Below are 27,066 nucleotides of genomic sequence, written 5' to 3' on the forward strand. Positions count from 1 at the left end.
CTCTCTGTGTGTCTGTGTGTGTCTGCGTTTCCTAGGTATTCTCCGGGATCTTCACCGCCGAGATGGTGTTAAAGATTATCGCTCTGGACCCCTACTACTATTTCCAGCAAGGTTGGAACATATTTGACAGCATCATCGTGTGCCTCAGCCTCATGGAGCTGGGCCTGTCCGATGTGGAGGGACTGTCCGTTCTCCGATCTTTCAGACTGGTATTTAAACATTAAGCATGTCGCCCCCTCCGGCCTATCTGTCTCTCTGTGTGCTGTCTGTGTGTTAGTTGATGATGGTTGTCTGGATATAAGTGTTGCTGGCTGCAATGTTTGGTTAGCTCACTCTCCCCATGCTAATGTACGAATACTGTAAATCCCCCTAACTGTGAAATTGGCAAGTCCTTCTCAACAGTTACTAAGAGGCTATTCTCATTGACGAACATTTAAGGAGAGGCAGCTCGATGAGATTTCAATTTACATTAATGTGCATAAACTTTTCAATTTACATGACACTATTTACCGTAAATACCAGTATCACAGTTGCAACTAGCCAGTAAGCTTGCAAACTATTCAATAATGCGAGCAACTTTTCCCCTAAAACATGTTAGCTCCACTCTTAGATAATGCAACCACATCGTACTACACTCTTAAATCATGTTTTACATTTAACCTTTATTTAACTGGGCAAGTCAGTTAAAACGTCTTATGGCTAGGGGTTCTGCTAGTGGCACCCCTCAACAGCATTTCGCTGAAAAGGCAGTGTGCAAAATTCCAAAAATAGTTTTTTGAAATAGGTAACTTTCACACATTAACAAGTGCAATACACCAAATTAAAGATACACTTATTGTTAATCTACCCATCATGTCCGATTTCAAAAAGGCTTTACAGCGAAAGAACAACATATGATTATGTTAGATCAGAGCCAAATCACAAAAACACACACAGCCATTTTTTCCAGCCAAAGATAGGAGTCACAAAAAGCAGAAATATAGATAAAATTAATCACTAACCTTTGATGATCTTCATCAGATGACACTCATAGGACATCATGTTACACAATACATGTATGTTTTGTTTGATAAAGTGCATATTTATATCCAAAAATCTCAGTTTACATTGGCGCATTATGTTCAGTAATGTTTTTCTTCCAAAACATCCAGTGATTTTGCAGAGAGCCACATCAATTTCCAGAAATACTCATAATAAACATTGATAAAAGACACAAGTGTTATTCACAGAATTAAAGATAGACTTCTCCTTAATGCAACCGCAGTGTCAGATTTCAAAAAAACTTTACGGAAAAGCACACCATGCAATAATCTGAGTACGGCGCTCAGAGACCAAACCAGCCAAAGAAATATCCGCCATGTTGTAGTCAATATTAATCAGAAGCAGCATTATAAATATTCAATTACCTTTTATGATCTTCATCAGAATGCACTCCCAGGAATCCCAGTTCCACAATAAATGTTTTGTTCGATAAAGTTCATCACTTATGTCCAAATTCCTTGTTAGCGCATTCAGCCCAGTAATCCATCATCATGAGGCGTGAGCACTAGTTCCAGAAGTCCAAAAGTTCTGTTACAGTCTGTAGAAACATGTCAAACGATGTATAGAATCAATCTTTAGGATGTTTTTAACATAAATCTTCAATAATGTTCCAACCGGAGAATTCCTTTGTCTGTAGAAAAGCAATGGAAAGAGAGCTACCTCTCACGTGAACGAGTGTCACGAGTTTGTGGCACTCTGCCAGACCACTGACTCAAAGAGCCCTTATGAGCCCCTCCTTTACAGTAGAACCCTCAAACAAGTTTCTAAAGACTGTTGACATCTAGTGGAAGCCTTAGGAAGTGCAATTTGAGCCCATAGAAACTGTGTTTTCGATAGGCCAAGCTTTGAAAAACTACAAACCTCAGATTTCCCACTTCCTGGTTGGATTTCTTTCTTTTAGAAACTTCAGAATGTGTTCTATCCAAATCTACTAATATATATGCATATATTAGCACCTGGGACTGAGTAGCAGGCAGTTTACTCTGGGCACGCTTTTCATCCAAACGTGAAAATGCTGCCCCCTATCCCAAACAGGTTTAAGAACAAATTCTTATATGTTGGCCTACCCTAGACAAACCCGGATGACGCTGGGCCAATTGTGCGCCACCCTATGGGACTCCCAATCATGGCTGGATGTGATAAAGCAACAATTCACAATCATGTGCTGACAATTAAAGGGTTTATTTTCTTGTTTGTACACACAATAACACAGCTATCTATGCTAGCTAGTAATGTTAGCATATTAAACATGAACGTTTACCACAGGAGATTGGTGGCACCTTAATTGGGGAGGATGGGCTTGTGGTAAAGGCTGGAGTGGAATTAGTGGAATGGTATCAAATGCATCAAACACATGGTTTACATTTGCTCCGTTCCAGCCATTATTATGAGCCGTCCTCCCCTCAGCAGCCTGCACTGACATTTACACCTTTCATATGAATATACAAATACAGTTTCAGCATATTAAAGGTTATGTTGGAACAAACCAGGCATTTTATCAATATCATGGAAGGTATTATATGAGGAAACGCAAAATTTAGACTGAAAACGTTGATAATTTCCCTGGTGAGTTGATCAGCTTCTTGCTGCATTCTTCTTGCCTGGAAGGTGGCTCACCATTGTTGAACTTCCCTTTCTTAAAGCTATGGAAATAATTTCAGAGTGTAACAGGCTCAATAAAACTCAATAAAACAAGTCTAAAATATAATGAAAATATATAGATTTAAGCTGTTTCAAAAACACTGCTCTGCTATTAGTATTTTTGCTGTATGAATGTTGGGCTCAACGAGACAATTCTGTTTATACTGCCAGGCTTCGAAGGGTGCAAATGTTGTGCGTGACCTCCAGGGGTATCGTTCGAGACATGAGAAATACGCAAGTTTACATTACAGTTATGTCTCTCGAAAATCGACACCTCTCGAGAAACTCTTGAAATTCTCCTTAATTCTCGTCAATGAGAATAGACCCTAAACCAGCCTGATTTAGTTAAGTTCTTAGTACATAATCCCATTGACACAATTATTTCAATTGTAGCCAGTAGCCACTTCTTAATTTATTAACTTTTACATGTTTAAAGTTAAAGATGCGTATAGGATAAAGTAAAATAAATAACAACATGGACGAAATACATTGATCATGTATTTCTAAATCTTTTGATTCAACTTCTACATAACGTGCATTTTTAAAACGCACACATATTGACCATGTCTCAGATAACGAATCTCACTATCCCAGCGGATCTCACTATCCCATCTCCCCTCTCCCCCCTTCCCACAGCTAAGGGTGTTCAAGCTGGCCAAGTCGTGGCCCACCCTCAACACACTCATCAAGATCATCGGCAACTCGGTGGGCGCCCTGGGAAACCTGACCCTGGTCCTAGCCATCATAGTCTTCATCTTTGCCGTGGTGGGCATGCAGCTGTTCGGCAAGAACTACCAGGACTGCGTGTGTAAGATCTCCAAGGACTGTACGCTGCCGCGCTGGCACATGAAGGACTTCTTCCACTCGTTCCTCATCGTGTTCCGGGTGCTGTGTGGCGAGTGGATCGAGACCATGTGGGACTGTATGGAGGTGGCAGGGCAGCCTCTCTGCCTCCTAGTCTTCATGCAGGTCATGGTGATCGGGAACCTGGTGGTAAGACATTCTTCCACTCTCGGTCTCTTGGGTAGTGTGGGCAGTAAGGTACATGTTTTGGTTGACTTTTGAATGCACCACAAAAGTGCGTGCAGCCTCTATATTTTGTGTGATTTTAGTGCTCAGAGGCTACTCAAATTTTAAATCAATGTGTGTAATCCTCTCCTAAAATTGTGAAATTCAGGATTACATTTATTAAGCTGAACATTTCCCTCTGCTATTTGACCCTGTAAAAGGTTGCACCCCTTACGTCAATTTAGCTCAGTTTTGAGCAGGACACAAGCACATGATTGTGGGTTGGCTGGGAGAAGGGGTGGGGGTGAGTGCCTCCTCTACCTCTCTGCCCTTCCACTTTATCCCCTTCCTGCCAATGGCTTTTATATCTGCCATGGTTGGAGCTTTTGGAAGAGTGGGCAGGGGTGTATGGTGGTTTGTGTGGGTGGGAGGAGATGGGGGGAGGGGGGTAGCAGAATGACAACATGACCCCGACAGTGGCTCCTGTTGAACGCCCCACCGTCCACCACTTGGTCCATAGCTGCAGGGGTCTGGGGAAAGGAGGACGTTAAAACAATCCCCATAAAGCTCAGACGTATCCCCTATGAGGTACGATTCAGTTTCAGGAAGATGCCTGTTAGTGGCTGGCCATGTTAGCCTTGACAAAAAGATCACACAGGGAAGAATGGTTGAAATGTCACACAGTACAGTTTTGTGACCATTAGAAATTAATCAGGTTTTACGGTCCTGCTCTCTATAGACTTTATAGATGTAACAGGTCCCCCTGGGCATGTATAGTAATTAAAAGACTCCCCTAACATCCCATATCATCCTATAATGAAGCTGTTTATTGATTGGTCAGGACTGGTAGTGCTGAACTGTGGGCCAGGTCAGGTGGTCAGCTGTTAAAACTGACAGTAATAATGAAGGAAACAGGGTCCTGGGTCCCAGCTGGTCTAGATACTATTTCTCAAAGAAGCCTATGCAGTGTTTTTGAGCTGTGTTGCATGGTTGCATGTCGTGACGCTTCAGTAGTTTAGCTAGGATATGGGGATATCTGCACACTTCCAAGACTTCCTTGACTGTATTTCTGCTCTCTCTCACACACAAGCACACACTTTGTCCTGGCAGACGTAATACCTTAAGGATTAAGGCTGTCATGTGTGAGGGGTTTTCCACACTAACTGACATGTAGACAGGTGTTGTAGTTTACACTGCATAAGACTCCTATGTATGTGTTACAGTAGGATGGTTGAAATACAAAATGTCTCATGATTCCTGTGCGGGGGGTGACCTTACATTCTTGCCACTGCCAGTGTCCTACCACAACCCACTGAGTAAACAAATGAGAGACTAAATGGGTAGACAAACTCTACTACATGGAGTGGTACACAGCCTTGCCAGTAACACTTTCTATCCACAGTATCCTCTCTGTCCTTAGTGCTCCACTACATGCTGCAGTACTGTTCTCATCCGCGGGGCAGGCAAGCGATGAGGTCGCAATTACCCAGCCTGCCCCCGCTAATATTATCTTTCTCTGCAGGGTCGCCCCAGTCCCTGAGTCAAGTCAGTCAAGTCAGTGCCTGTCATTTGCTTACACACTTGTGTTAGAGGCCTCCTCCCTCTCCTCCTCTCTTTTCTCTCCTCCCCCCCTTCCCACTCCACCTCCTCTTCTCTCTTTCCCTCCCGAGTCCCCAGTCTTATTTATTTTGGCTGAGCAGTCAAAGGAAGTCGTTGAGACTGAGATCTGCCTGGGCTGCGAGACGTCGGGTTGTGTAAAATAACATGGCTGCTGATGTCTCGTCGGGATATTTACAAGGCTGACAAAATGTCTGATGTGGGACGGCGTGTTAACGGATCCAGATGCATGACTAAGCATTATTATGATTGCATAGCATCATGGGATAAATAGGGGAGATACATTTGATACTTAATTAACTGATAATGCCCTCAAAGCCTGTGTTTGGAGAATATTTTGACATGGGTGTTGTTAGCATCTCGGGCCAGCAAACCGTGCCAATATATCCTCCAAACACCAGCTTTGAGGTCATTATCACTTTTATACAACGTTTTACCAACATATTTAAATAACGATTAACATATTTTCATAAAAAAAGTTATTTTGATGAATTTCTTCATACTAATTTATCCATCCAAGAGATAAAGTCCCAACGCAAATGTAGGGTTGCTACCAAGCTGTCTAGATCATTCATGCTATCAGTTAGGTCGCCAGAGACGCGACCCAGTCGTGATGTCTTTTTGTTCTAAGTCTAGGGACTTAACCCAGTCATTTATTCTAAATGTTTTGTTGACATGCAGACTGGCAATATTCTTATCCCTTGCTTGCTAGCTAGCCAACTACGGTGTACAGTCAGGTCAAAAAGTGTAGCCAAAATAACAGCAAAGTAGCTGCATTTGCATATGTTTCTAGTGATGTTTATTTGGATACACCCATAACAATGAGCTAATGATGCACAATTTCAACTGGCATAGTAAATGTGCACTCTTGTCTGAACACTGTTCAGCGTAGGTACATAGCTAACACAATCACTGAAAACTGTAGCTGGAAAGATTGCAAACTACCTGCATTTCATTTCATTTGACCTGCTTTTCTGTTGACATGTATTTGTATATATCCATAAAAATGATGCTGATTCATGATTTTGACTGTCTAAGAAAATATGTCTCTCTAGTTGCAAAGGTCGAAGAGACAGACAGCAAGGTTTATACAAATCTCGCCTGTTAAAACCAAATGCTAGTCTAAAAGAAATGGGGGATAATGCTTTTAACTGTGGAGGTCAAGTTTATAAATTGCCTGGTTGGGCTGATGAGACAGTGGATTGTGCAGTGAGATGGAACCGTAAATAGGCATTTCAACGTCATAGCCTAACATAGGTAACTTTTGGAATAGACACAGGCTGGAACGCCTTTTTAACCAATCAACATCCAGGATAAGACCCACCTATTGTATAATATTCCTATTAGCTTGCCTTAGAGTTGTTTGTGTTTGTAAACATGGGGTACCATCTCTGTCAGTGTTTTAATTTAAACTGAAGAAATGTCACAGTGTTGTTATGTGAAACTAGCACAATGAATTAATATTCTATGAAAGCATAAAGGGGCAGGTATTCAGATGTAAGATCTTAATTTGGTCACCTTGTTGCAGGAGAACTTGTAGTGTATTTCAATTTTAAACATTTCTAACTTGATTTTCCCTTACGAAAAATGTATCAACCTCTTCAAAAATGTTCCTAATTATAATCCATATAAGAATTCAAATTTCCTGTTTCTGCAGGATTATGTTCCTACTGTAGCACACTTGCTCAAATTAAGATCCTACAATATAGTAGCCATTTTTGTCTTGACATCAAAGTTGATGTCACTCATGATGAAGTCTGGTTCTAAGAACTTAAAACATTGAACTTATTTCCCCATTGGGATAAAAACATTTAGTGATTATAAACAATATTATGATTTCTTAGTACGTTATTAACAACGTCAGAAGACATGAGTCATCCTAAGGTTAATTAGAAAATGAGCACTCTTCTAGATATCCAGATCTGGCCTCGAGAGAGCTTTTCGCTCTGCTCCCTGTTGTATCAAGTGTTATGAACCTAACACTCCCCTCTTCTGCATGGTACTCAAGTGGACCAATACGAGCCATCCAATAGCTCCCCTGTCTGAGCTTGTCCCTCCACACACAGGGGGAGAGAGAAAGAGACCGAAAGAGAGAGAGAGTGAAAGAGAGAAGGGGGGGCTATGAATCCTAGCCATCCATGGCGATAGCATTCTCTAATCTGTTCTGTGAATCCTGTGAATGCAGTGTTTGTATGTGCAGCACAAACACAGGTCATTACGCCACCGCCTGCCACTCTCATTCTCGGCAACAACCTTCAGAAGCAGGCTGCCTGGAGAGTCTAGAGAGTCTCTACTCTGTCCAGGAAGCTTACCAGCGTAACCCTACTCCAATGATCTCTACTGTAAGTGGGCCAAGGCCAGTAAGTTCAGGTATACTGTCTGATCTTGGCTTGGGGGACTTAGTGGAGAGTTATCTCCTTTAATCATCCCTTTTCATCTCTGTGTCCATGTTACCCTGCCAGCCTTGTACCTCTCGTCCCTTCCGTGCCTGACATGAGATGGGCCGTCAGTCAACGGAGTGTGTGTGTGTGTGTGTGTGTGTGTGTGTGTGTGTGTGTGTGTGTGTGTGTGTGTGTGTGTGTGTGTGTGTGTGTGTGTGTGTGTGTGTGTGTGTGTGTGTGTGTGTGTGTGTGTGTGTGTGTGTGTGTGTGTGTGTGTGTGTGTGTGTGTGTGTGTGTGTGTCGGACCATGGACAAAACCTGCATGGGTCTGGGTGATATTGCTCTCAATCTTTCAGCCTGTCTGGGTCATGGCCTCATTGCCAATCAGGTGCAGGTTGGTTTTCTCTTAGCATCACAGAAATAAGACATTCATCATTACGCAACCAGTTAATTCTATATGGATTCTGTACATGGAATGACCAGGTGCATCCAGGTGAAAGATATGATCTGTTATTGATATCACTTGTTAAATCCACTTCAATCAGTTTAGATTTTTATGCCTTGAGACAGTTTAGACATGGATTGTGTATGTGTGGCATTCGGAGGGTGAATGGGAAAGACAAAAGATTTAAGTGCCTTTGAATGGGGTACGGTAGTAGGTGCCAGGAAAACCGTTTTGAGTGTCAAGAACTACAACACTTCTGGGTTTTTCACGCTCAACAGTTTCCCGTGTTATCAAGAATGGTCCACCACCCAAAGAACATCCAGCCAACAGCAGGCCAGTGGTCTAAAATGGGTAATTGATGAGGACAAAGGAGGCTGATATGAATTGTGCAGAGCAACAGATGGGCTACAGTTAGCCACCTGCAGTCCAGTACAACATTGGTGTCCAAAGACCCATAAAATAATACATTGACACAAATGGGGTATGAGCAAAAAATAAGAAACTGTGGTTGCAGTGAGCTAAGGAATGAAAACACTAGACACTAAATAATTAGAAAAACATTGTCTGGTCTGATGAATCGTGGTTCCTGCTGTTTCACGCTGACGGGACAGATGGCGCCGAAGGACATGGCTGACGTTTTACATTCTCCTGATCAATTGTATAATTTTGTTATTTTTTTTGCATTTTCGTAACTTATTTTTGAACTTATTGTGTACATAATGTTGCTGCTACCGTCTCTTATTACCGAAAATAACTTCTGGACATCAGAAAAGCTATTACTCACCACAGACTGGAAGAAACTTTTTCCTTTAACGAGTCAACGAGAAGGATATCCTGCTTCCACTGGAACAGGCCCAGATCCACACCTTTTGCGTGAAGAAAAGACACCGGAAAAGGGACGCAGGTCGGGGATCCTTCTGAGAAGCCGAAGGTGAGTGAGTAAACTCCCAATGCCTTCAATTCTCCTTGCTAAAGTGCAATCGTTAGAACCTAAAATTGATGCCCTACGACTAAGATTATCCTACCAACGGGACATTAAAAACTGTGACATCCTATGTTTCACCGAGACATGGCTGAACAAAGAAACAGACAATATAGAGCTGTCGGGATTTTCCATGCACCGGCAGAACAGAGACGCTACCTCTGGTAAGAAGAGGGGTGGGGGTGTGTGTCTTTTTGTCAAGAAAAGCTGGTGTGCAATGTCTAGTATTAAGGAATTCTCGAGGTATTGCTCGCCTGAGGTAGAGTACCTTATGATAAGCTGTCAACCACACTATCTACCAAGAGAGTTCTCATCTGTATTATTAGTAGCCATCTATTTACCACCACAAAGCGAAGCTGGCACTATGACCGCTCTCAACCAACTCTATAAGGCCATAAGCAAAGAAGAAAATGCTCACCCAGAAGCAGCGCTCCTAGTGGCCGAGGACTTTAATGCAGGCATACTTAAATCAGTTTTACCCCATTTTTACCAGCATGTCATATATGCAACCAGGGAAAAATAAATCCTAGACCACCTTTACTCCACACACAGAGATGCATACAAAGCTCTCCCCCACCCTCCAGTTCACAAATCTGACCAGAACTCTATCCTCCTGAATCCTGCTTACAAGCAAAAAATAAATCAGGAAGTACCAGTGACTCTCTAAATAAAGTGGTCAGATGACGCAGATGCTACACTACAGGACTGTTTTGCTAGCACAGACTGGAATATATTCCGTGATTCATCCAATGGCATTGAGGAATACAACACCTCAGTCATTGGCTTCATCAATATGTGCATTTTTGACGACGTCATCCCCACAACAGCATCCTCCCAGACACCCTAGACCCAATTTGCGTACCGCCCCAACAGATCCACAGATGATGCAATCTCAATCGCACTCCACACCTCCCTTTCTCACCTGGACAAAAGGAACACCTATGTGAGAATGCTATTCATTGACTACAGCTCAGCGTTCAACACCATAGTGCCCACGAAGCTCAACACTAAGCTATGGACTCTGGGACTAAACACCTCCCTCAGCAACTGGATCATGGACTTCCTGACGGGCCGCCCACAGGTGGTAAGAGTAGGCAACAATACATCTGCCACGCTGATCCTTACCACTGGGGCCCCTCAAGGGTGTGTACTTAGTCCCCTCCTGTATTCTCTGTTCACCCAGAACTGTGTGGCCAAACACGACTCCAACACCATCATTAAGTTTGCTGACGACACAACAGTAATAGGCCTGATCACTGACAATGATGAGAAGGCCTATAGGGAGGAGGTCAAATAACTGGCAGTGTGGTGCAAGAACAACATCCTCTCCCTCAATATGAGCAAGACAAAGGAGCTGATCGTGGACTACAGGAAAAGACAGGCAGAACAGGCCCCCATTAACATCGACGGGGCTGTAGTGGAGAAGGTCGAGAGTTTAAAGTTCCTTGGTGTCCACATCATCAACAAACTATCATGGTCCAAGACAGTCGTGAAGAGAGCACGACAAAACCTGAAAAGATTTGGCATGGGCCCCCAGATCCTCAAAAGGTTCTACAGCTGCACCATCGAGAGCATCCTGACCGGTTGCATCACCACCTGGTTTGGCAACTGCTCGGTATCTGACCGTAAGGTGCTACAGTGTAGTGCGAACGGCCCAGTACATCACTGGGGCCAAGCTTCCTGCCATCCAGGACCTATATAATAGGCGGTGTCAGTCACCCAGGTTATAGACTGTTTTCTCTGCTACCACGTGGCAAGCGGTACCGGAGCGCCAAGTCGAGGACCAAAAGGCTCCTCAACAGCTTCTACCCCCCAAGCCATTAGATTGCTGAAAAAATCATAAAAATAGCCACCGGAAAATGTACATTTACCCCCCCCCCCCCCAGTACGTTGCTGCTACTCGCTGTACCTATGCATAGTCACGTCACCCCCACCTACATGTACAGATTACCTCAACTAGCCTGTACCCCTGCACACTGACTCGGTACCGGTGCCCCCTATATATGGCCTCGTTATTCATATTGTGTTACTTTTTATTATTATTTTTTATTCTAGCCTACTTGGTAAATATTTTCCACTTCTTGAACTTCACGGTTAAGGGCTTGAAAGGAAGCATTTCACGGTAGAGTCCTCACTTGTTGCATTCGGCGCATGTGGCGAATAAAGATTGATTTGATTTGATTAGGGTGTGGACCACGAGTACATGCATCCATCATGCCGCATGTCAACATTAAAGGCTAGTGGTGTGATGGTGTGGGGTATGTTTTCGTGGCACACATTGGGCCCCTTGATAAAAGTGGAGCAGCATTTGAATGCCACAGGACATCTGAACATCCTTGCCAATCAAGTGCATTATTCATAGCAACAGTGTATGATTTGCAAATTGGATTTGCACAAGACTAGGATTGTCTAGGTTCCACGAACATGACAGTGAATTTAGTTTACTGCAGTGGCCTGCCCAGTCACCAGATCTCAATCTAATTCAGCATCTGTGGGATGATATGGAACCAGTTATTTGGAGTAGAGATGCTGTTGCAGGCGGCAAATGGCAAAGGGTTTAAGGGTACGTTTAGGTATTAACTCCACATTTTTAAGGTCAGGGATAAATGTAGGCATTAACTCCAAATTGTTCCAGTAAGGGTTAAGGTTTGGGAAAGGCTTAAAACTAAAATCTCAAAAACAACTTTCTATTTCCGGATTTAAACTTGCGACCTTTGGAATCAGAGGCAGATGCTTACATCCATCCTCTTCCACAATGCCCTAGCAAAACCGAAACCTACTCGAAGGTAACAACGCTCTCTGTCGCCCCCTAGTGGACGATTTCCACGTCATCTACCAACGCCGAATACTGACCTGTGTCACGGGTGACCTGGCTGCTACTTTATGTATGTGTTCGTGACTCCAGTGTCTCTTTTTTAAAGCTCCATGTCAGGTGGTGCCCTTCCATTGGACCATGGCCCTTTGTAACTTAACTATGCCAGGCGTTAATACCCAGGCACAACTGGCAGCAGTTAGCACCTCACTAACTGTGTATCAACCAGGAGCCCACCACGGTACAGCACTCTTGTTCCAGATTCCTCTTCTGGTACTCCTTCACACACAAGCTTCCGATGGCAATAGTTTCAGGGGATTTGTTGTTGTTGTTGTGTTTTGATCCAAGTACAATACAATAGAGTAGAAACAGCCCTCACCGAATGTAACTACTGTGAGAATGTACTGCCAGTGTAGTCTCACTACAGTATAATCAAATAACACAGTGGTTTAATGCATACTACCAAATGAAGCTTTGAAATTCATTTAGCGAAAGGTATTTGTATAACTGTGATCCTGAATCGTGTGTCTCAAATCATCCCTTAGGGAGGCAACCCACGGGCTAAGACTGGTTCTAACTGTAACCGTATGAGTCATAGGAGAACTAGCCATGTTTTCATGAGGTTTTTGGGTAGAAAGGGTTGTGTTAATCAGTGAGAATGTGGGCCATACTGTCCTGAGGCTTATGCCTTCCACAGTTCATGTGATTTATCCACACCAAAATGCTCTCATTTTGCATGGATGGGCAATGTAACCACGCATGGTGTGAAGGTTAGTGTGTGCGCGGGTGTGCGTGCGTGCGCTTGGGTGTGCGCGCGCGTGCATTTGGTTGCAGTTTCATATTCAGTTGCCACAACAGTCTTTGCTTGGATACAGACGACAGTGTTTCAGACTATTTTTTGGACTCGGAAGCAGATTCAAATGTCAAGTCAAATGTCAAACGTCAAATGTTATCAAACACAATATTGAGATTTCGTTTGGCAAGATATCCTAAAATGTCTGTGGTCAAAGGTATTGGTTGGTCGTACTTGGATGACTCATGGCTATTGGCTCGACAGTGTCTGGACGTAGAGGACTGGAAGTATGAGTTGATGAAATACCAATCAACAGTGCATGAAAGTCAACCCTTTTGGTATTTTGCCCTTGACATTTTGCTGTTTCTCCTCTCTGTCAAGATGTCACTAGCCATCGAGAGAGTGGGAGGCATGAAAACAATATTTGCTCCAATTCTGTTGGTTGTAAGGCGTTATATCATATACACAAGAGAACGCAAAGGCTTTTACTAAGTTGAAAAGGGGTGTGTGTGTGTGTGTGTGTGTGTGTGCGTGTGCGTGTGCGTGTGCGCGTGCGTGCGTGTGCTGGGCCTGTAGAGACAATGGTCTATTTATAGTGAGTAGTCAACTCATGTTGTTCCCCACCTAGAGCCAGGGTAGGTATGCAGCTATTTAGCTATGCAGTACAGATGACACTATGACCCCAGAGCTACCTGCTGAGTGAGCTCATACTAATCTGACCTCATCCAAGATGACTGCCCAGGCCCACTACTGACTTCAGAGTTGCCTGACCACTGATATTTGTTATTCCCATAATGGTAAAGGTTGAGAGTAGAGTAATATGATGCTAGACCTGTGGTTATAGGAGCATATTCTACATTGAGCGTTTGCTTCACTATACATTGATGTACTTGGTGAAGGATAACAGACCGTGTTGAGAATGAGAGTGGGACAGGGAGAGAAGGAGGGGGGAGGACTGGCGAAGGGAAAGTGGATATTATTAAAGCACTAATTAAATGTCCCCGTCTGCGTCTAAGCAGGGTTAGGATGTAAATCTCCTGGTGGCCTGGACCCAGGTGGTGGCTGTGGAGGTGGCTGGGACTGTGGTGATGCCTGGGACTGGGTGGTCTAGTCCCAGGTGGTGGATGTGGTGGCTGGGACTGTGGTTATGGCTGGGACTGGGTGGACTAGACCCAGGTGGTGGATGTGTTGGCTGGGACTGTGGTTATGGCTGGGACTGGGTGGTCTAGTCCCAGGTGGTGGATGTGGTGGCTGGGACTGTGGTGATGGCTGGGACTGGGTGGACTAGACCCAGGTGGTGGATGTGGTGGCTGTGACTGTGGTGATGGCTGGGACTGGGTGGTCTAGACCCAGATGGTGGATGTGGTGGCTGGGACTGTGGTTATGGCTGGGACTGTGTGGTCTAGTCCCAGGTGGTGGATGTGGTGGCTGGGACTGTGGTTATGGCTGGGACTGGGTGGTCTAGTCCCAGGTGGTGGATGTGGTGGCTGGGACTGGGTGGTCTAGTCCCAGGTGGTGGATGTGGTGGCTGGGACTGTGGTTATGGCTGGGACTGGGTGGTCTAGTCCCAGGTGGTGGATGTGGTGGCTGGGACTGGGTGGTCTAGTCCCAGGTGGTGGATGTGGTGGCTGGGACTGTGGTGATGGCTGGGACTGGGTGGTCTAGTCCCAGGTGGTGGATGTGGTGGCTGGGACTGTGGTTATGGCTGGGACTGGGTGGTCTAGAGGAGGAGATGGTGGGGGAGGACGTAAGGAGGAGATGGTGGGGGAGGACGTGAGGATGAGATGGTGGGGTAGGACGTAAGGAGGAGATGGAGGGGGAATGCGTGAGGAGGAGATGGTGGGGGAGGACGTGAGGATGAGATGGTGGAGTAGGACGTAAGGAGGAGATGGTGGGGGAGGACGTGAGGAGGAGATGGTGGGGTAGGACGTGAGGATGAGATGGTGGAGTAGGACGTAAGGAGGAGATGATGGGGGAGGACGTGAGGAGGTGATGGAGGGGGAATAAGTGAGGAGGAGATGGTGGGGGAGGACGTAAGGAGGAGATGGTGGGGGAGGACGTGAGGATGAGATGGTGGGGTAGGACGTAAGGAGGAGATGGTAGGGGACGACGTGAGGAGGAGATGGTGGGAGAGGACGTGAGGAGGCTATGGTGGGGGAGGATGTGAGGAGGAGATGGTGGGGGAGGACGTGAGGAGGAGATGGTGGGGGAGGATGTGAGGAGGAGATGGTGGGGGAGGATGTGAGGAGGCTATGTTGGGGGAGGACGTGAGGAGGCTATGGTGGGGGAGGATGTGAGGAGGAGATGGTGGGGGAGGACGTAAGGAGGCGATGGTGGGGGAGGACGTGAGGAGGAGATGGTGGGGGAGGATGTGAGGAGGCGATGGTGGGGGAGGATGTGAGGATGAGATGGTGGAGTAGGACGTAAGGAGGAGATGGTGGGGGAGGATGTGAGGAGGTGATGGAGGGGGAATGCGTGAGGAGGAGATGGTGGGGGAGGACGTGAGGATGAGATGGTAGAGTAGGTCGTAAGGAGGAGATGGTGGGGGAGGACGTGAGGAGGTGATGGAGGGGGAATGCGTGAGGAGGAGATGGTGGGGGAGGACATGAGGAGGCGATGGAGGGGGAATAAGTGAGGAGGAGATGGTGGGGGAGGACGTGAGGATGAGATGGTGGAGTAGGACGTAAGGAGGAGATGGTAGGGGACGACGTGAGGAGGAGATGGTGGGGGAGGACATGAGGAGGCTATGGTGGGGGAGGATGTGAGGAGGAGATGGTGGGGGAGGACGTGAGGAGGAGATGGTGGGGGAGGATGTGAGGAGGAGATGGTGGGGGAGGACGTGAGGAGGCTATGGTGGGGGAGGACGTGAGGAGGCTATGGTGGGGGAGGACGTGAGGAGGAGATGGTGGGGGAGGACGTAAGGAGGCGATGGTGGGGAGGACGTGAGGAGGAGATGGTGGGGGAGGATGTGAGGAGGCTATGGTGGGGGAGGATGTGAGGAGGCTATGGTGGGGGAGGGCGTGAGGAGGCTATGGTGGGGGAGGATGTGAGGACGCTATGGTGGGGGAGGATGTGAGGAGGAGATGGTGGGGGAGGGCGTGAGGAGGCTATGGTGGGGGAGGATGTGAGGAGGAGATGGTGGGGGAGGATGTGAGGAGGCTATGGTGGGGTAGGATGTGAGGAGGCGATGGTGGGGGAGGACGTGAGGAGGCGATGGTGGGGGAGGACGTGAGGAGGCGATGGCGGGGGAGGACGTGAGGAGGCTATGGTGGGGGAGGACGTGAGGAGGCGATGGTGGGGGAGGACGTAAAGAGATGGTGGGGGAGGACGTGAGTAGGTGATGGAGGGGGAATGCGTGAGGAGGAGATGGTGGGGGAGGACATGAGGAGGCGATGGAGGGGGAATAAGTGAGGAGGAGATGGTGGGGGAGGACGTAAGGAGGAGATGGTGGGGGAGGACGTGAGGATGAGATGGTGGGGTAGGACGTAAGGAGGAGATGGTAGGGGACGACGTGAGGAGGAGATGGTGGGGGTGGACGTGAGGACGCTATGGTGGGGGAGGATGTGAGGAGGAGATGGTGGGGGAGGACGTGACAAGGGGATGGTGGGGGAGGATGTGAGGAGGAGATGGTGGGGGAGGACGTGAGGAGGCTATGGTGGGGGAGGACGTGAGGAGGCTATGGTGGGGGAGGATGTGAGGAGGCGATGGTGGGGGAGGACGTAAGGAGGCGATGGTGGGGGAGGACGTGAGGAGGAGATGGTGGGGGAGGATGTGAGGAGGCTATGGTGGGGGAGGATGTGAGGAGGCTATGGTGGGGGAGGATGTGAGGAGGCTATGGTGGGGAGGACGTGAGGAGGAGATGGTGGGGGAGGACATGAGGAGGCTATGGTGGGGGAGGATGTGAGGAGGAGATGGTGGGGGAGGACGTGAGGAGGAGATGGTGGGGGAGGACGTAAAGAGATGGTGGGGAGGACGTAAGGAGGAGATGGTGGGGGAGGACGGAAGGAGGCGATGTTGGGGGTAGGTCGTGAGGAGGCTATGGTGGGGGAGGATGTGAGGAGGAGATGGTGGGGGAGGATGTGAGGAGGCTATGGTGGGGGAGGATGTGAGGAGGAGATGGTGGGGGAGGACGTGAGGAGGCGATGGTGGGGGAGGACGTGAGGATGAGATGGTGGAGTAGGACGTATGGAGGAGATGGTGGGGGAGGACGTGAGGATGAGATGGTGGAGTAGGACGTAAGGAGGCGATGGTGGGGGACGACGTGAGGAGGTGATGGCGGGGGAGGACGTGAGGAGGCTATGGTTGGGGAGGACGTGAGGAGGCGATGGTGGGGGAGGACGTAAAGAGATGGTGGGGGAGGACGTAAGGAGGAGATGGTGGGGGAGGACGGAAGGAGGCGATGGTGGGGGAGGACGTGAGGAGGCTATGGTGGGGGAGGACGTGAGGAGGCTATGGTGGGGGAGGACGTGAGCAGGAGATGGTGGGGGAGGACGTGAGGATGAGATGGTGGGGTAGGACGTGAGAAGGAGATGGTGGGGGAGGACGTGAGGAGGCTATGGTGGGGGAGGATGTGAGGAGGCTATTGGCGGGGGAGGATGTGAGGAGGCTATGGTGGGGGAGGATGTGAGGAGGCTATGGTGGGGGAGGATGTGAGGAGACTATGGTGGGGGAGGATGTGAGGAGGAGATGGTGGGGGAGGACGTGAGGAGGCGATGGTGGGGGAGGACGTTAGGAGGCGATGGTGGGGGAGGACGTGAGGAGGCGATGGTGGGGGAGGACGTGAGGAGGGGATGGTGAGGGAGGATGTGAGGAGGAGATGGTGGGGGAGGAGGTGATGGTGGGGGAGGACGTGAGGAGGAGATGGTGGGGTAGGATGTGAGGAGAACTCAAAAATTTTGAATTTTGAAAAATAGAACAGCACTGTTTAACGAAAGCTTAAAATAAAGCTTTAAGGCAAAGATGTCTGGCTTATAATTCTGAGGTCTTTTAATGTCCCTCTCTGTCTGTTAGTATAATTTAATTATGCCAATGTGCTTTCATCAATTGAAAGCCCTTCATCTATTTTATGAGAATTTGTAAGATTTCTTGTTTGCATAAAATAGACGCAGACCAGTCTTTAAATAATAGGTAATAGAATTTATTCTCAGAGCGCGCTCCCACTCAAACACATGCATCAGTTTAAATACAGATCATGACGTCATTTCACTGCCTTAACCGAACCCCCTCCTCTCGACAGGACAAAGTAAGGTGAAAAGTTCATTCTAACTTACTAACACACTCCCAGATAACTTTTGACCCCTCTACATTATCGATCACCACTGAACTGACCGTTTTAATTAACAGAAACCCTAGGAATGCACTCACTGCCTTATCTAAAAACCCCAGAGCTAAGTTTCAGGTTGGGTTAACCATAGGCTAACGACCTTATGTGTTTACACAGTCCACAACTCATTTGTTCCTGCCCAGTTGGAATGGTGTTCATTAACATTTTATTACTCTTTGTCCTGTCACACAATTTCTTCTTATGAACTCATATTGTCTATCAGATATAATATAACAGAGTATACGTTTACTTACAGTTCCATTTAAAATGATTTGTTCAGTCATATTAATCATAATTTCCCAACACTGACTTTAGGAGCCATGTTATTCAAACTACACATTTCTACCAATCAGAGGCGTATGAATCAAGCTAAATGGCATCGTTAACTATCATGGGTGCTTAATGTTTTCTAAGTGCATCATTTCATTATAAAAAGCCTCAAGTGGACTGGAAGAGTTGTCTTTATGGTTCACTGGGCACCTTTATTGACTGTGTGTTTTGTGGCAGACTTGGGCACTAGACTCTCCTCCACAATTTACTCTCCTCTCTTCTCCAAACAAAGACATTGACACAAATATACAATCATAACACTACTGAGCCAAACTGAGCTGTGCTGGGCTGACCTGGTAACGAGTATGTTAAGAAAATATCAGAGCCAGCATAGCATGGTTCCTGTTGGTAGTTGTAATGTGAAAATGCTATTGGAGAAGTATAACCCCTCTCTCCATTCTAATATTGCCACTACCTACATTATACAATAGACACATTCGATTGTGTTATCCTTTATCCAAGCCCTAGCAGGATTATGCAAAACAATCGAGGCAGACAAGTTTAAAACCAGAACATAAAACACGCACAGAAAGTAAGCTGCACTACATGTCACCACATGACATGAGACTGACTCAAAGGCTCCCATTTTGTCACGTGTAGCCAGGGCCGTCCCCTAAAGCGACAGGTGAAATGTCAGTCATGTGTCTAAACAGGTGAAATGTCAGTCCTGTGTCTAAACAGATGAAATGTCAGTCCTGTGTCTAAACAGGTGAAATGTCAGTCCTGTGTCTAAACAGGTGAAATGTCAGTCCTGTGTCTAAACAGGTGAAATGTCAGTCCTGTGTCTAAACAGGTGAAATGTCAGTCCTGTGTCTAAACAGGTGAAATGTCAGTCCTGTGTCTAAACAGGTGAAATGTCAGTCCTGTGTCTAAACAGGTGAAATGTCAGTCATGTGTCTAAACAGGTGAAATGTCAGTCCTGTGTCTAAACAGGTGAAATGTCAGTCCTGTGTCGAAACAGGTGAAATGTCAGTCCTGTGTCTAAACAGGTGAAATGTCAGTCCTGTGTCTAAACAAGTGAAATGTCAGTCCTGTGAATAAACAGCTGAAATGTCAGTCATGTGTCTAAATAGGTGAAATGTCAGTCATGTTTCTAAACAGCTGAAATGTCAGTCCTGTGTCTAAACAGGTGAAATGTCAGTCCTGTGACTAAACAGGTGAAATGTCAGTCCTGTGTCTAAACAGGTGAAATATCAGTCCTGTGTCTAAACAGGTGAAATGTCAGTCCTGTGTCTAAACAGGTGAAATGTCAGTCCTGTAACTAAACAGGTGAAATGTCAGTCCTGTAACTAAACAGGTGAAATGTCAGTCCTGTGTCTAAACAGGTGAAATGTCAGTCCTGTGTCTAAACAGGTGAAATGTCAGTCCTGTGTCTAAACAGGTGAAATGTCAGTCCTGTGTCTAAACAGGTGAAATGTCAGTCCTGTAACTAAACAGGTGAAATGTCAGTCCTGTAACTAAACAGGTGAAATGTCAGTCCTGTGTCTAAACAGGTGAAATTTCAGTCCTGTGTCTAAACAGGTGAAATGTCAGTCCTGTGTCTAAACAGGTGAAATGTCAGTCCTGGGTCTAAACAGGTGAAATGTCAGTCCTGTGTCTAAACAGGTGAAATGTCAGTCATGTGTCTAAACAGGTGAAATGTCAGTCCTGTGTCTAAACAGGTGAAATGTCAGTCCTGTGTCGAAACAGGTGAAATGTCAGTCCTGTGTCTAAACAGGTGAAATGTCAGTCCTGTGTCTAAACAGGTGAAATGTCAGTCCTGTGACTAAACAGGTGAAATGTCAGTCCTGTGTCTAAACAGGTGAAATTTCAGTCCTGTGTCTAAACAGGTGAAATGTCAGTCCTGTGTCTAAACAGGTGAAATGTCAGTCCTGTAACTAAACAGGTGAAATGTCAGTCCTGTTACTAAACAGGTGAAATGTCAGTCCTGTGTCTAAACAGCTGAAATGTCAGTCCTGTGTATAAATAGGTGAAATGTCAGTCATGTTTCTAAACAGCTGAAATGTCAGTCCTGTGTCTAAACAGGTGAAATGTCAGTCCTGTGTCTAAACAGGTGAAATGTCAGTCCTGTGACTAAATAGGTGAAATGTCAGTCCTGTGTCTAAACAGCTGAAATGTCAGTCCTGTGTCTAAACAGGTGAAATGTCAGTCCTGTGACTAAACAGGTGAAATGTCAGTCCTGTGTCTAAACAGGTTCAACCCAGAGTCCTCTGTGAGGAAAGCAGTGGCTTGTAACATATTGGCGAGGTTCACGCGGGATTGCGCCAACCTTCTCTGCCCCCCCCCCCACACACACACCACACACACACACTGCACATGCTGTCCACACACACCCCACACACACACAAACACGCACAGCACACATGCCTGTGTGTGTAACCGTCAAGGCCTTCTGTGCCCTGTGTCTCGGAGCAGACACAGATGCCCTAGGCACCCTGAGTCACACTGCTCCAGAGTCGGTGTGGACTGTAGCCACAAGTGTGTGTAATGCAATAAGCATTGCATGAATGATACAGCAAGAACGTGACCACAATATCCAGAAGAATGTGTCCCCTAAAAAGATGGGATATGGTTCGTGATGTGACACACATTATTCACTGTTATGTGGCAGAATGATAATGATATGACAATGTTCAAGGTTTCTGTTATAAAAAGTTTTTTCTGTTCTGACTATGTTTATTCTAAATTGAGTTGTTTCAGTCTTTGAGATAGGGAGAGAGAGAGAGAGATACTTATTTTGTACATAATGTAGGCCCTCATCCCCGTCATTCGCAGGAGGAAAAGATGGAGGTATCATGGACGACGGTCCGGGTGCCTTGTAATGATCCGTTGCCGAGAGGGTAATGTACCTTTACCATGGGTCCTATCATCCAAATTACAATCAATCAATAATAAAATAGACAAACTACGAACACATATATCCTGCCAAGATATTTCGACAGGATAGAACAGCGGCCTCTGGTAAGACAAGGGGTGGCGGCCTATGTATATTTGTAAACGACAGCTGGTGTACAAAATCTAAGGAAGTCTCAAGGTTTTGCTCACCTAAGGTAGAGTATCTCATGATAAGCTGTAGACCACATTATTTACAAAGAAAGTTTACATCTATATTTTTCGTAGCTGTCTATATACCACCGCAGACCGATGCTGGCACTAAGACCGCACTCAATGAGCTGTATGCGGCCATAAGCAAACAGGAAAATGCTCATCCGGAGACTGCGCTCCTAGTGGGTGGGGACTTTAATGCAGGGAAACTCAAATCAGGTTTACCTCATTTCTATCAGAATGTTAAATATGCAACCAGAGGGTAAAAACTCTAGACCACCTTTACTCTACACACAGAAACGCGTACAAAGCTCTCCTTCCCCCTCCATTTGGCAAATCTAACCATAATTCTTTCCTCCTGGTTCCTGCTTACAAGCAAACACTAAAGCAGGAAGCACCAGTGACTCGGTCAATAAGAAAGTGGTCAGATGAAGCAAGATGCTAAGCTACATGACTGTTTTGCTAGCACAGACTGGAATATGTTCCGGGATTCTTCTGATGGTATGGAGGAGTAAATGTAAATGTAAATGTACACCACATCTGTCACGGGTTCATCAATAAATGCATTGACGACGTCATCGTCCTCACAATGACCGTATGTACATACCCCAACCAGAAGCCATGGATTACAGCAACATCCACACTGAGCTTAAGGGTAGAGCTGCCGCTTTCAAGGAGCGGGACTCTAACCCAGAAGCCTATAAGAAATCCCACTATGCCTTCCAAACCATCAAACAAGCAAAGCATCAATACAGGACTAAGATTGAATCGTACTACACCGGCGCTGACGCTCGTCGGATGTGGCAGGGCTTGCATACTATTACAGACTACAAAGGGAAGCACAGCCACGAGCTGCCCAGTGACACAAACCTATCAGATGAGCTAAATTACTTCTATGCTGGCTTCAAGGCAAGTAACACTGAAACATGCATGAAAGCACCAGCTGTTCCGGACGACTGTGTTATCACGCTCTCCGTAGCCGATGTGAGTAAGATAATTAAAACAAGTAGACAGGGAAGCAGACAGGCCTTAGGTTTCAGAGAGGGAAGAATGGAGGTCCTAGGTTTCAGAGAGGGTAGCAGGCACGCAGGCATCGGCTACACTCTTAGAAAGGTAAGGTCTCCCCATAGGAGAACCCTTTGAAAAATCATTTTTGGTTCCAAGAAAAACTATTTTAGTTCCTGGGAAACCCCTTTGGAACCCTTTCCACAGAGTTCTACCTGGAACCAGAAAGGGTTCTACCAAAAAAGGGTTCTCCTTTTCGGACAGCCAAAGAACCCTCTTAGGTTCTAGATATCACTTTTTTTCTAATAGTGTTGACTGCTGCCTACTTAGGGAGCTATGGGGCTACACTGCTGCCTTGTCATTCAGGCCTCAGCACCTCCAAGGCCCGAAGGCTACCCCAACATATCTATTTTCTCTGTATTCTTGTCTAGTCCTGAGCTACCCTCTTCTGATGCATGGTCCTTGCTTGGTTCGTTCTGTTTCTTTGCCCCAATACAGCAAGTAAGTGGTTTGGTTTGAGCCCCAGTTTGTTGTTATACAGAATGTTTCAGGGTCTATATATACATGGGTCTATGTATACATATACCTGTAATCTGGAGCAGGTTAGCTAATTCAAACTTTTTTTGCGTCGGTCAGGGGTGGACTGGCCATCTGGCATTTCTGACAAATGACAGATGGGCTGGTCCATTTTTAGCCCAAAAACTATTTAGTTTTTTGCAAAATTGTCATTATTTGGCTAATAATGGGGGCCTCAATGAAAAGAATGGGCTGGTGTGTTAGAAATGCCAGGGACGATTACTGGTCCTAGTCCACCCCTGGCATCAGGGACCCATTTTGTGAAAGCAAATTCATCAAGGACCCCTCATAATATCAGAACACATCTCCTACTTAAAGGAAAATTCCACCCAATAACTATCTTTTGGTATTTTCTTAATTAGTCCATTGTTGATGCATCATACTGGGATGATTTCTGTACTTTGAAAGTTACATATCTTGAAAACTTGATTGCTGACAAGCTTAACATTTTGGGACTATGTCAACAATGGAGTAATGAAATATATACCAAAATATTGTTTTTGGGTGGAGTTTTCTGTTAAGAATGTCATAAGAATAGCATACAAGCAGTTTTACTATGACTTCTGCATTGTGAAGGCCACTCTCAGAGATAATGTTTTTGCTGCTTTAAAGCTAATTCCGTGCAATTCTATACATTTGACAATGGTGCAGAGAAAAACATTTGCAATTATAGTTCATTTATGTTCAAAACATTATTTCTGGGGAATACCATTGTGTCGAGAGCAAATACCGGACCCGATCGAAACTAATTGTTACAATCCGACTAAACGAGTTGGGCTCAGGTGGGATGGGACTCCCAACATTTTGTAATCCTTGATTGATGAATGCATCACAGTTTTCGTGCCTTCCCCCGGTGATCTGTGAGGCTGTGTGGGTGTGTGTGTGCTGCAATTCTAGAGCGTTTGTGGGTTGAGGTCTTCATTTGGCGATATTGCCTCTGGTCTCGAACAGTGTCAGGGGTCCAAGGTTTCAGGCTGGAGAAAGGGGAGGGACTCCGTTCATATTGAAAACTTTCAGTTTTAATTTCAAGTGCAGGAGTAGAATGAAATGCCTTTCTTGCCAGCCTTAAACCCAGCAATGCAGTAATCAATATCAATGTAGCACTAAAAATTATATAAGGTACAACAAAAACACACAAGAAATAAAAAATAAGAAATAAAAACAAAAGAAAGTTAGAACCTATATGCAGGGTCAGTTACAATACCACATTTCCAATGTACAGGGATACTGGAGTGATGGGGTAGATATGTAAGGGGACAAGGCATCAGGATATATGATAATCAGAGTAGCAGCAGCGTGTGTGTGTGTGTGTGTGTGTGTGTGTGTGTGTGTGTGTGTGTGTGTGTGTGTGTGTGTGTGTGTGTGTGTGTGTGTGTGTGTGTGTGTGTGTGTGTGTGTGTGTGTGTGTGTGTGTGTGTGTGTGTGTGTGTGTGTGTGTGTGTGTGTGTGTGTGTGGAGTCAGTATAAACATGTGTGCACGTTTTGTGTGTGTGAGAAAATGAAGTGTGTGTGTGCATTTGCGTGTTGGAGTGTCAGTGTGTGTGAGTGTGTAGAGTTCTGTGAGAATGCATAGAGACAGAGCAAAAAATACAAGGGTCAATCACTTGCGGTGAGAATCAAAGACAACAGTCTATGGCTTGGGTGGCTGGAGTCTAACAATTTTCCGAGACCTTCCTTTTACACCGCCTGATATAGAGGTCCTGGATGGCAGGGAACTCGGCCCCAGTGATGTACTGGGCTGTCCGCACCACCCTCTGTAGCGCCATGCGATCAAGGGCAGTGCTGTACCCATACCGAGCAGTGATGCAGCCAGTCAACATGCTCTCAATGGTGCAGCTGTATAACTTTTTCAGGATTTTCAGGATTTGAGGGACCATGTCAAACCTTTTCAACCTCCTGAGGGTGAAGAGGCACTGTTGTGTCTTCTTCACGACTGTGCGCGTGTGTGGACCATTTTAAGTCGTTAGTGATGTGGACACCAAGGAACTTGAACCTCCCAACCCTTTCCGCTCCTGCCCTCGCAGTGAGGATGGGAGTGTGCCTACCCTACCAGTTTCCTGTAGTCCACGATCAGCTCCTGGGTCTTACTGACGTTGAGGGAGAAGTTGTATCCCGGGACCACACTAATATGCATGTAAATATCTCATGGTCCAAAGTGGAGGAGAGATTGACTTTATCACGACTTTGTAAGAAGTGTTGAAATACTGAATGCACCGAGGTGTCTGTTTAAACTACTAGCACACTGCTTGGACACACATGCATACCCCACAAGATTATGGGACTATGGGAGGCGTACATGGGACTATGGGAGGGGTACATGGGACTATGGGAGGCGTACATGGGACTATGGGAGGGGTACATGGGACTATGGGAGGCGTACATGGGACTATGGGAGGCGTACATGGGACTATGGGAGGTGTACATGGGGCAATCGGAGGCGTACATGGGACTATGGGAGGTGTACATGGGACTATGGGAGGCGTACATGGGACTATGGGAGGCATACATGGGACTATGGGAGGCGTACATGGGACTATGGGAGGCATACATGGGACTATGGGAGGCGTACATGGGACTATGGGAGGCGTACATGGGACTATGGGAGGCATACATGGGACTATGGGAGGCGTACATGGGACTATGGGAGGCGTACATGGGACTGTGGGAGGCGTACATGGGACTGTGGGAGGCGTACATGGGACTATGGGAGCCGTACATGGGACTATGGGAGGCGTACATGGGACTGTAGGAGGCGTACATGGGACTGTGGGAGGCGTACATGGGACTGTGGGAGGCGTACATGGGACTGTGGGAGGCGTACATGGGACTATGGGAGGTGTACATGGGACTGTGGGAGGTGTACATGGGACTGTGGGAGGTGTACATGGGACTATGGGAGGCGTACATGGGACTATGGGAGGCGTACAGTACTACATAGAGTCATGACTACATGGACCTCTATACCACATCAGGTGACTGAATTAAGCAGTAGAATCAGATACAAAAAAAGAGATAAAAATATACCTTATGGAACAGTGGGGACTGTGAAGAGACACACACACAGACACACAGACACACATACACATGATAAGACACACAGTCTACACACACGTACACATGGATTTTGTATTGTAGATATGAGTTAGTAGAGTAGTGGTCTGGGGGAACAGTCCAGGATCCAGTTGCAGAGGTGATGTTACCTATCCTCTCCACCTGGGGCCAGCCCGTCAGGAAGTCCAGGATCCTGTTGCAGAGGTGATGTTACCTATCCTCACCACCTGGGGCCAGCCCGTCAGGAAGTCCAGGATCCAGTTGCAGAGGTGATGTTACCTATCCTCACCACCTGGGGCCAGCCTGTCAGTAGGTCCAGGATCCAGTTGCAGAGGTGATGTTACCTATCCTCACCACTTGGGGCCAGCCCGTCAGGAAGTCCAGGATCCAGTTGCAGAGGTGATGTTACCTATCCTTACCACCTGGGGCCAGCCTGTCAGTAAGTCCAGGATCCAGTTGCAGAGGTGATGTTACCTATCCTCACCACTTGGGGCCAGCCCGTCAGGAAGTCCAGGATCCAGTTGCAGAGGTGATGTTACCTATCCTCACCACCTGGGGCCAGCCCGTCAGCAAGTCCAGGATCCAGTTGCAGAGGTGATGTTACCTATCCTCACCACCTGGGGCCAGCCCGTCAGCAAGTCCAGAATCCAGTTGCAGAGGTGATGTTACCTATCCTCACCACCTGGGGCCAGCCCGTCAGGAAGTCCAGGATCCAGTTGCAGAGGTGATGTTACCTATCCTCACCACCTGGGGCCAGCCCGTCAGGAAGTCCAGGATCCAGTTGCAGAGGTGATGTTACCTATCCTCACCACCTGGGGCCAGCCCATCAGCAAGTCCAGCATCCAGTTGCAGAGGTGATGTTACCTATCCTCACCACCTGGGGCCAGCCTGTCAGCAAGTCCAGAATCCAGTTGCAGAGGTGATGTTACCTATCCTCACCACCTGGGGCCAGCCCGTCAGGAAGTCCAGGATCCAGTTGCAGAGGTGATGTTACCTATCCTCACCACCTGGGGCCA

The 27,066-nt window shown here is 46.6% G+C and overlaps 1 protein-coding gene across 1 annotated transcript in view; it reads left to right on the forward strand.

Annotated features, from left to right (window-relative positions):
• Positions 1 to 27,066, forward strand: part of scn5lab (sodium channel, voltage gated, type V-like, alpha b) — a 216,934-nt gene that overhangs the window by 134,935 nt on the left and 54,933 nt on the right. Inside the window, 2 exon segments of the mRNA XM_046355765.1 lie at positions 36 to 209; positions 3,319 to 3,675. Of these exon segments, the coding sequence (XP_046211721.1) occupies positions 36 to 209; positions 3,319 to 3,675 (531 nt within the window).

Source organism: Oncorhynchus gorbuscha, linkage group LG07 (genome assembly GCF_021184085.1).
Source record: "Oncorhynchus gorbuscha isolate QuinsamMale2020 ecotype Even-year linkage group LG07, OgorEven_v1.0, whole genome shotgun sequence".
Lineage (NCBI taxonomy): Eukaryota > Metazoa > Chordata > Actinopteri > Salmoniformes > Salmonidae > Oncorhynchus > Oncorhynchus gorbuscha.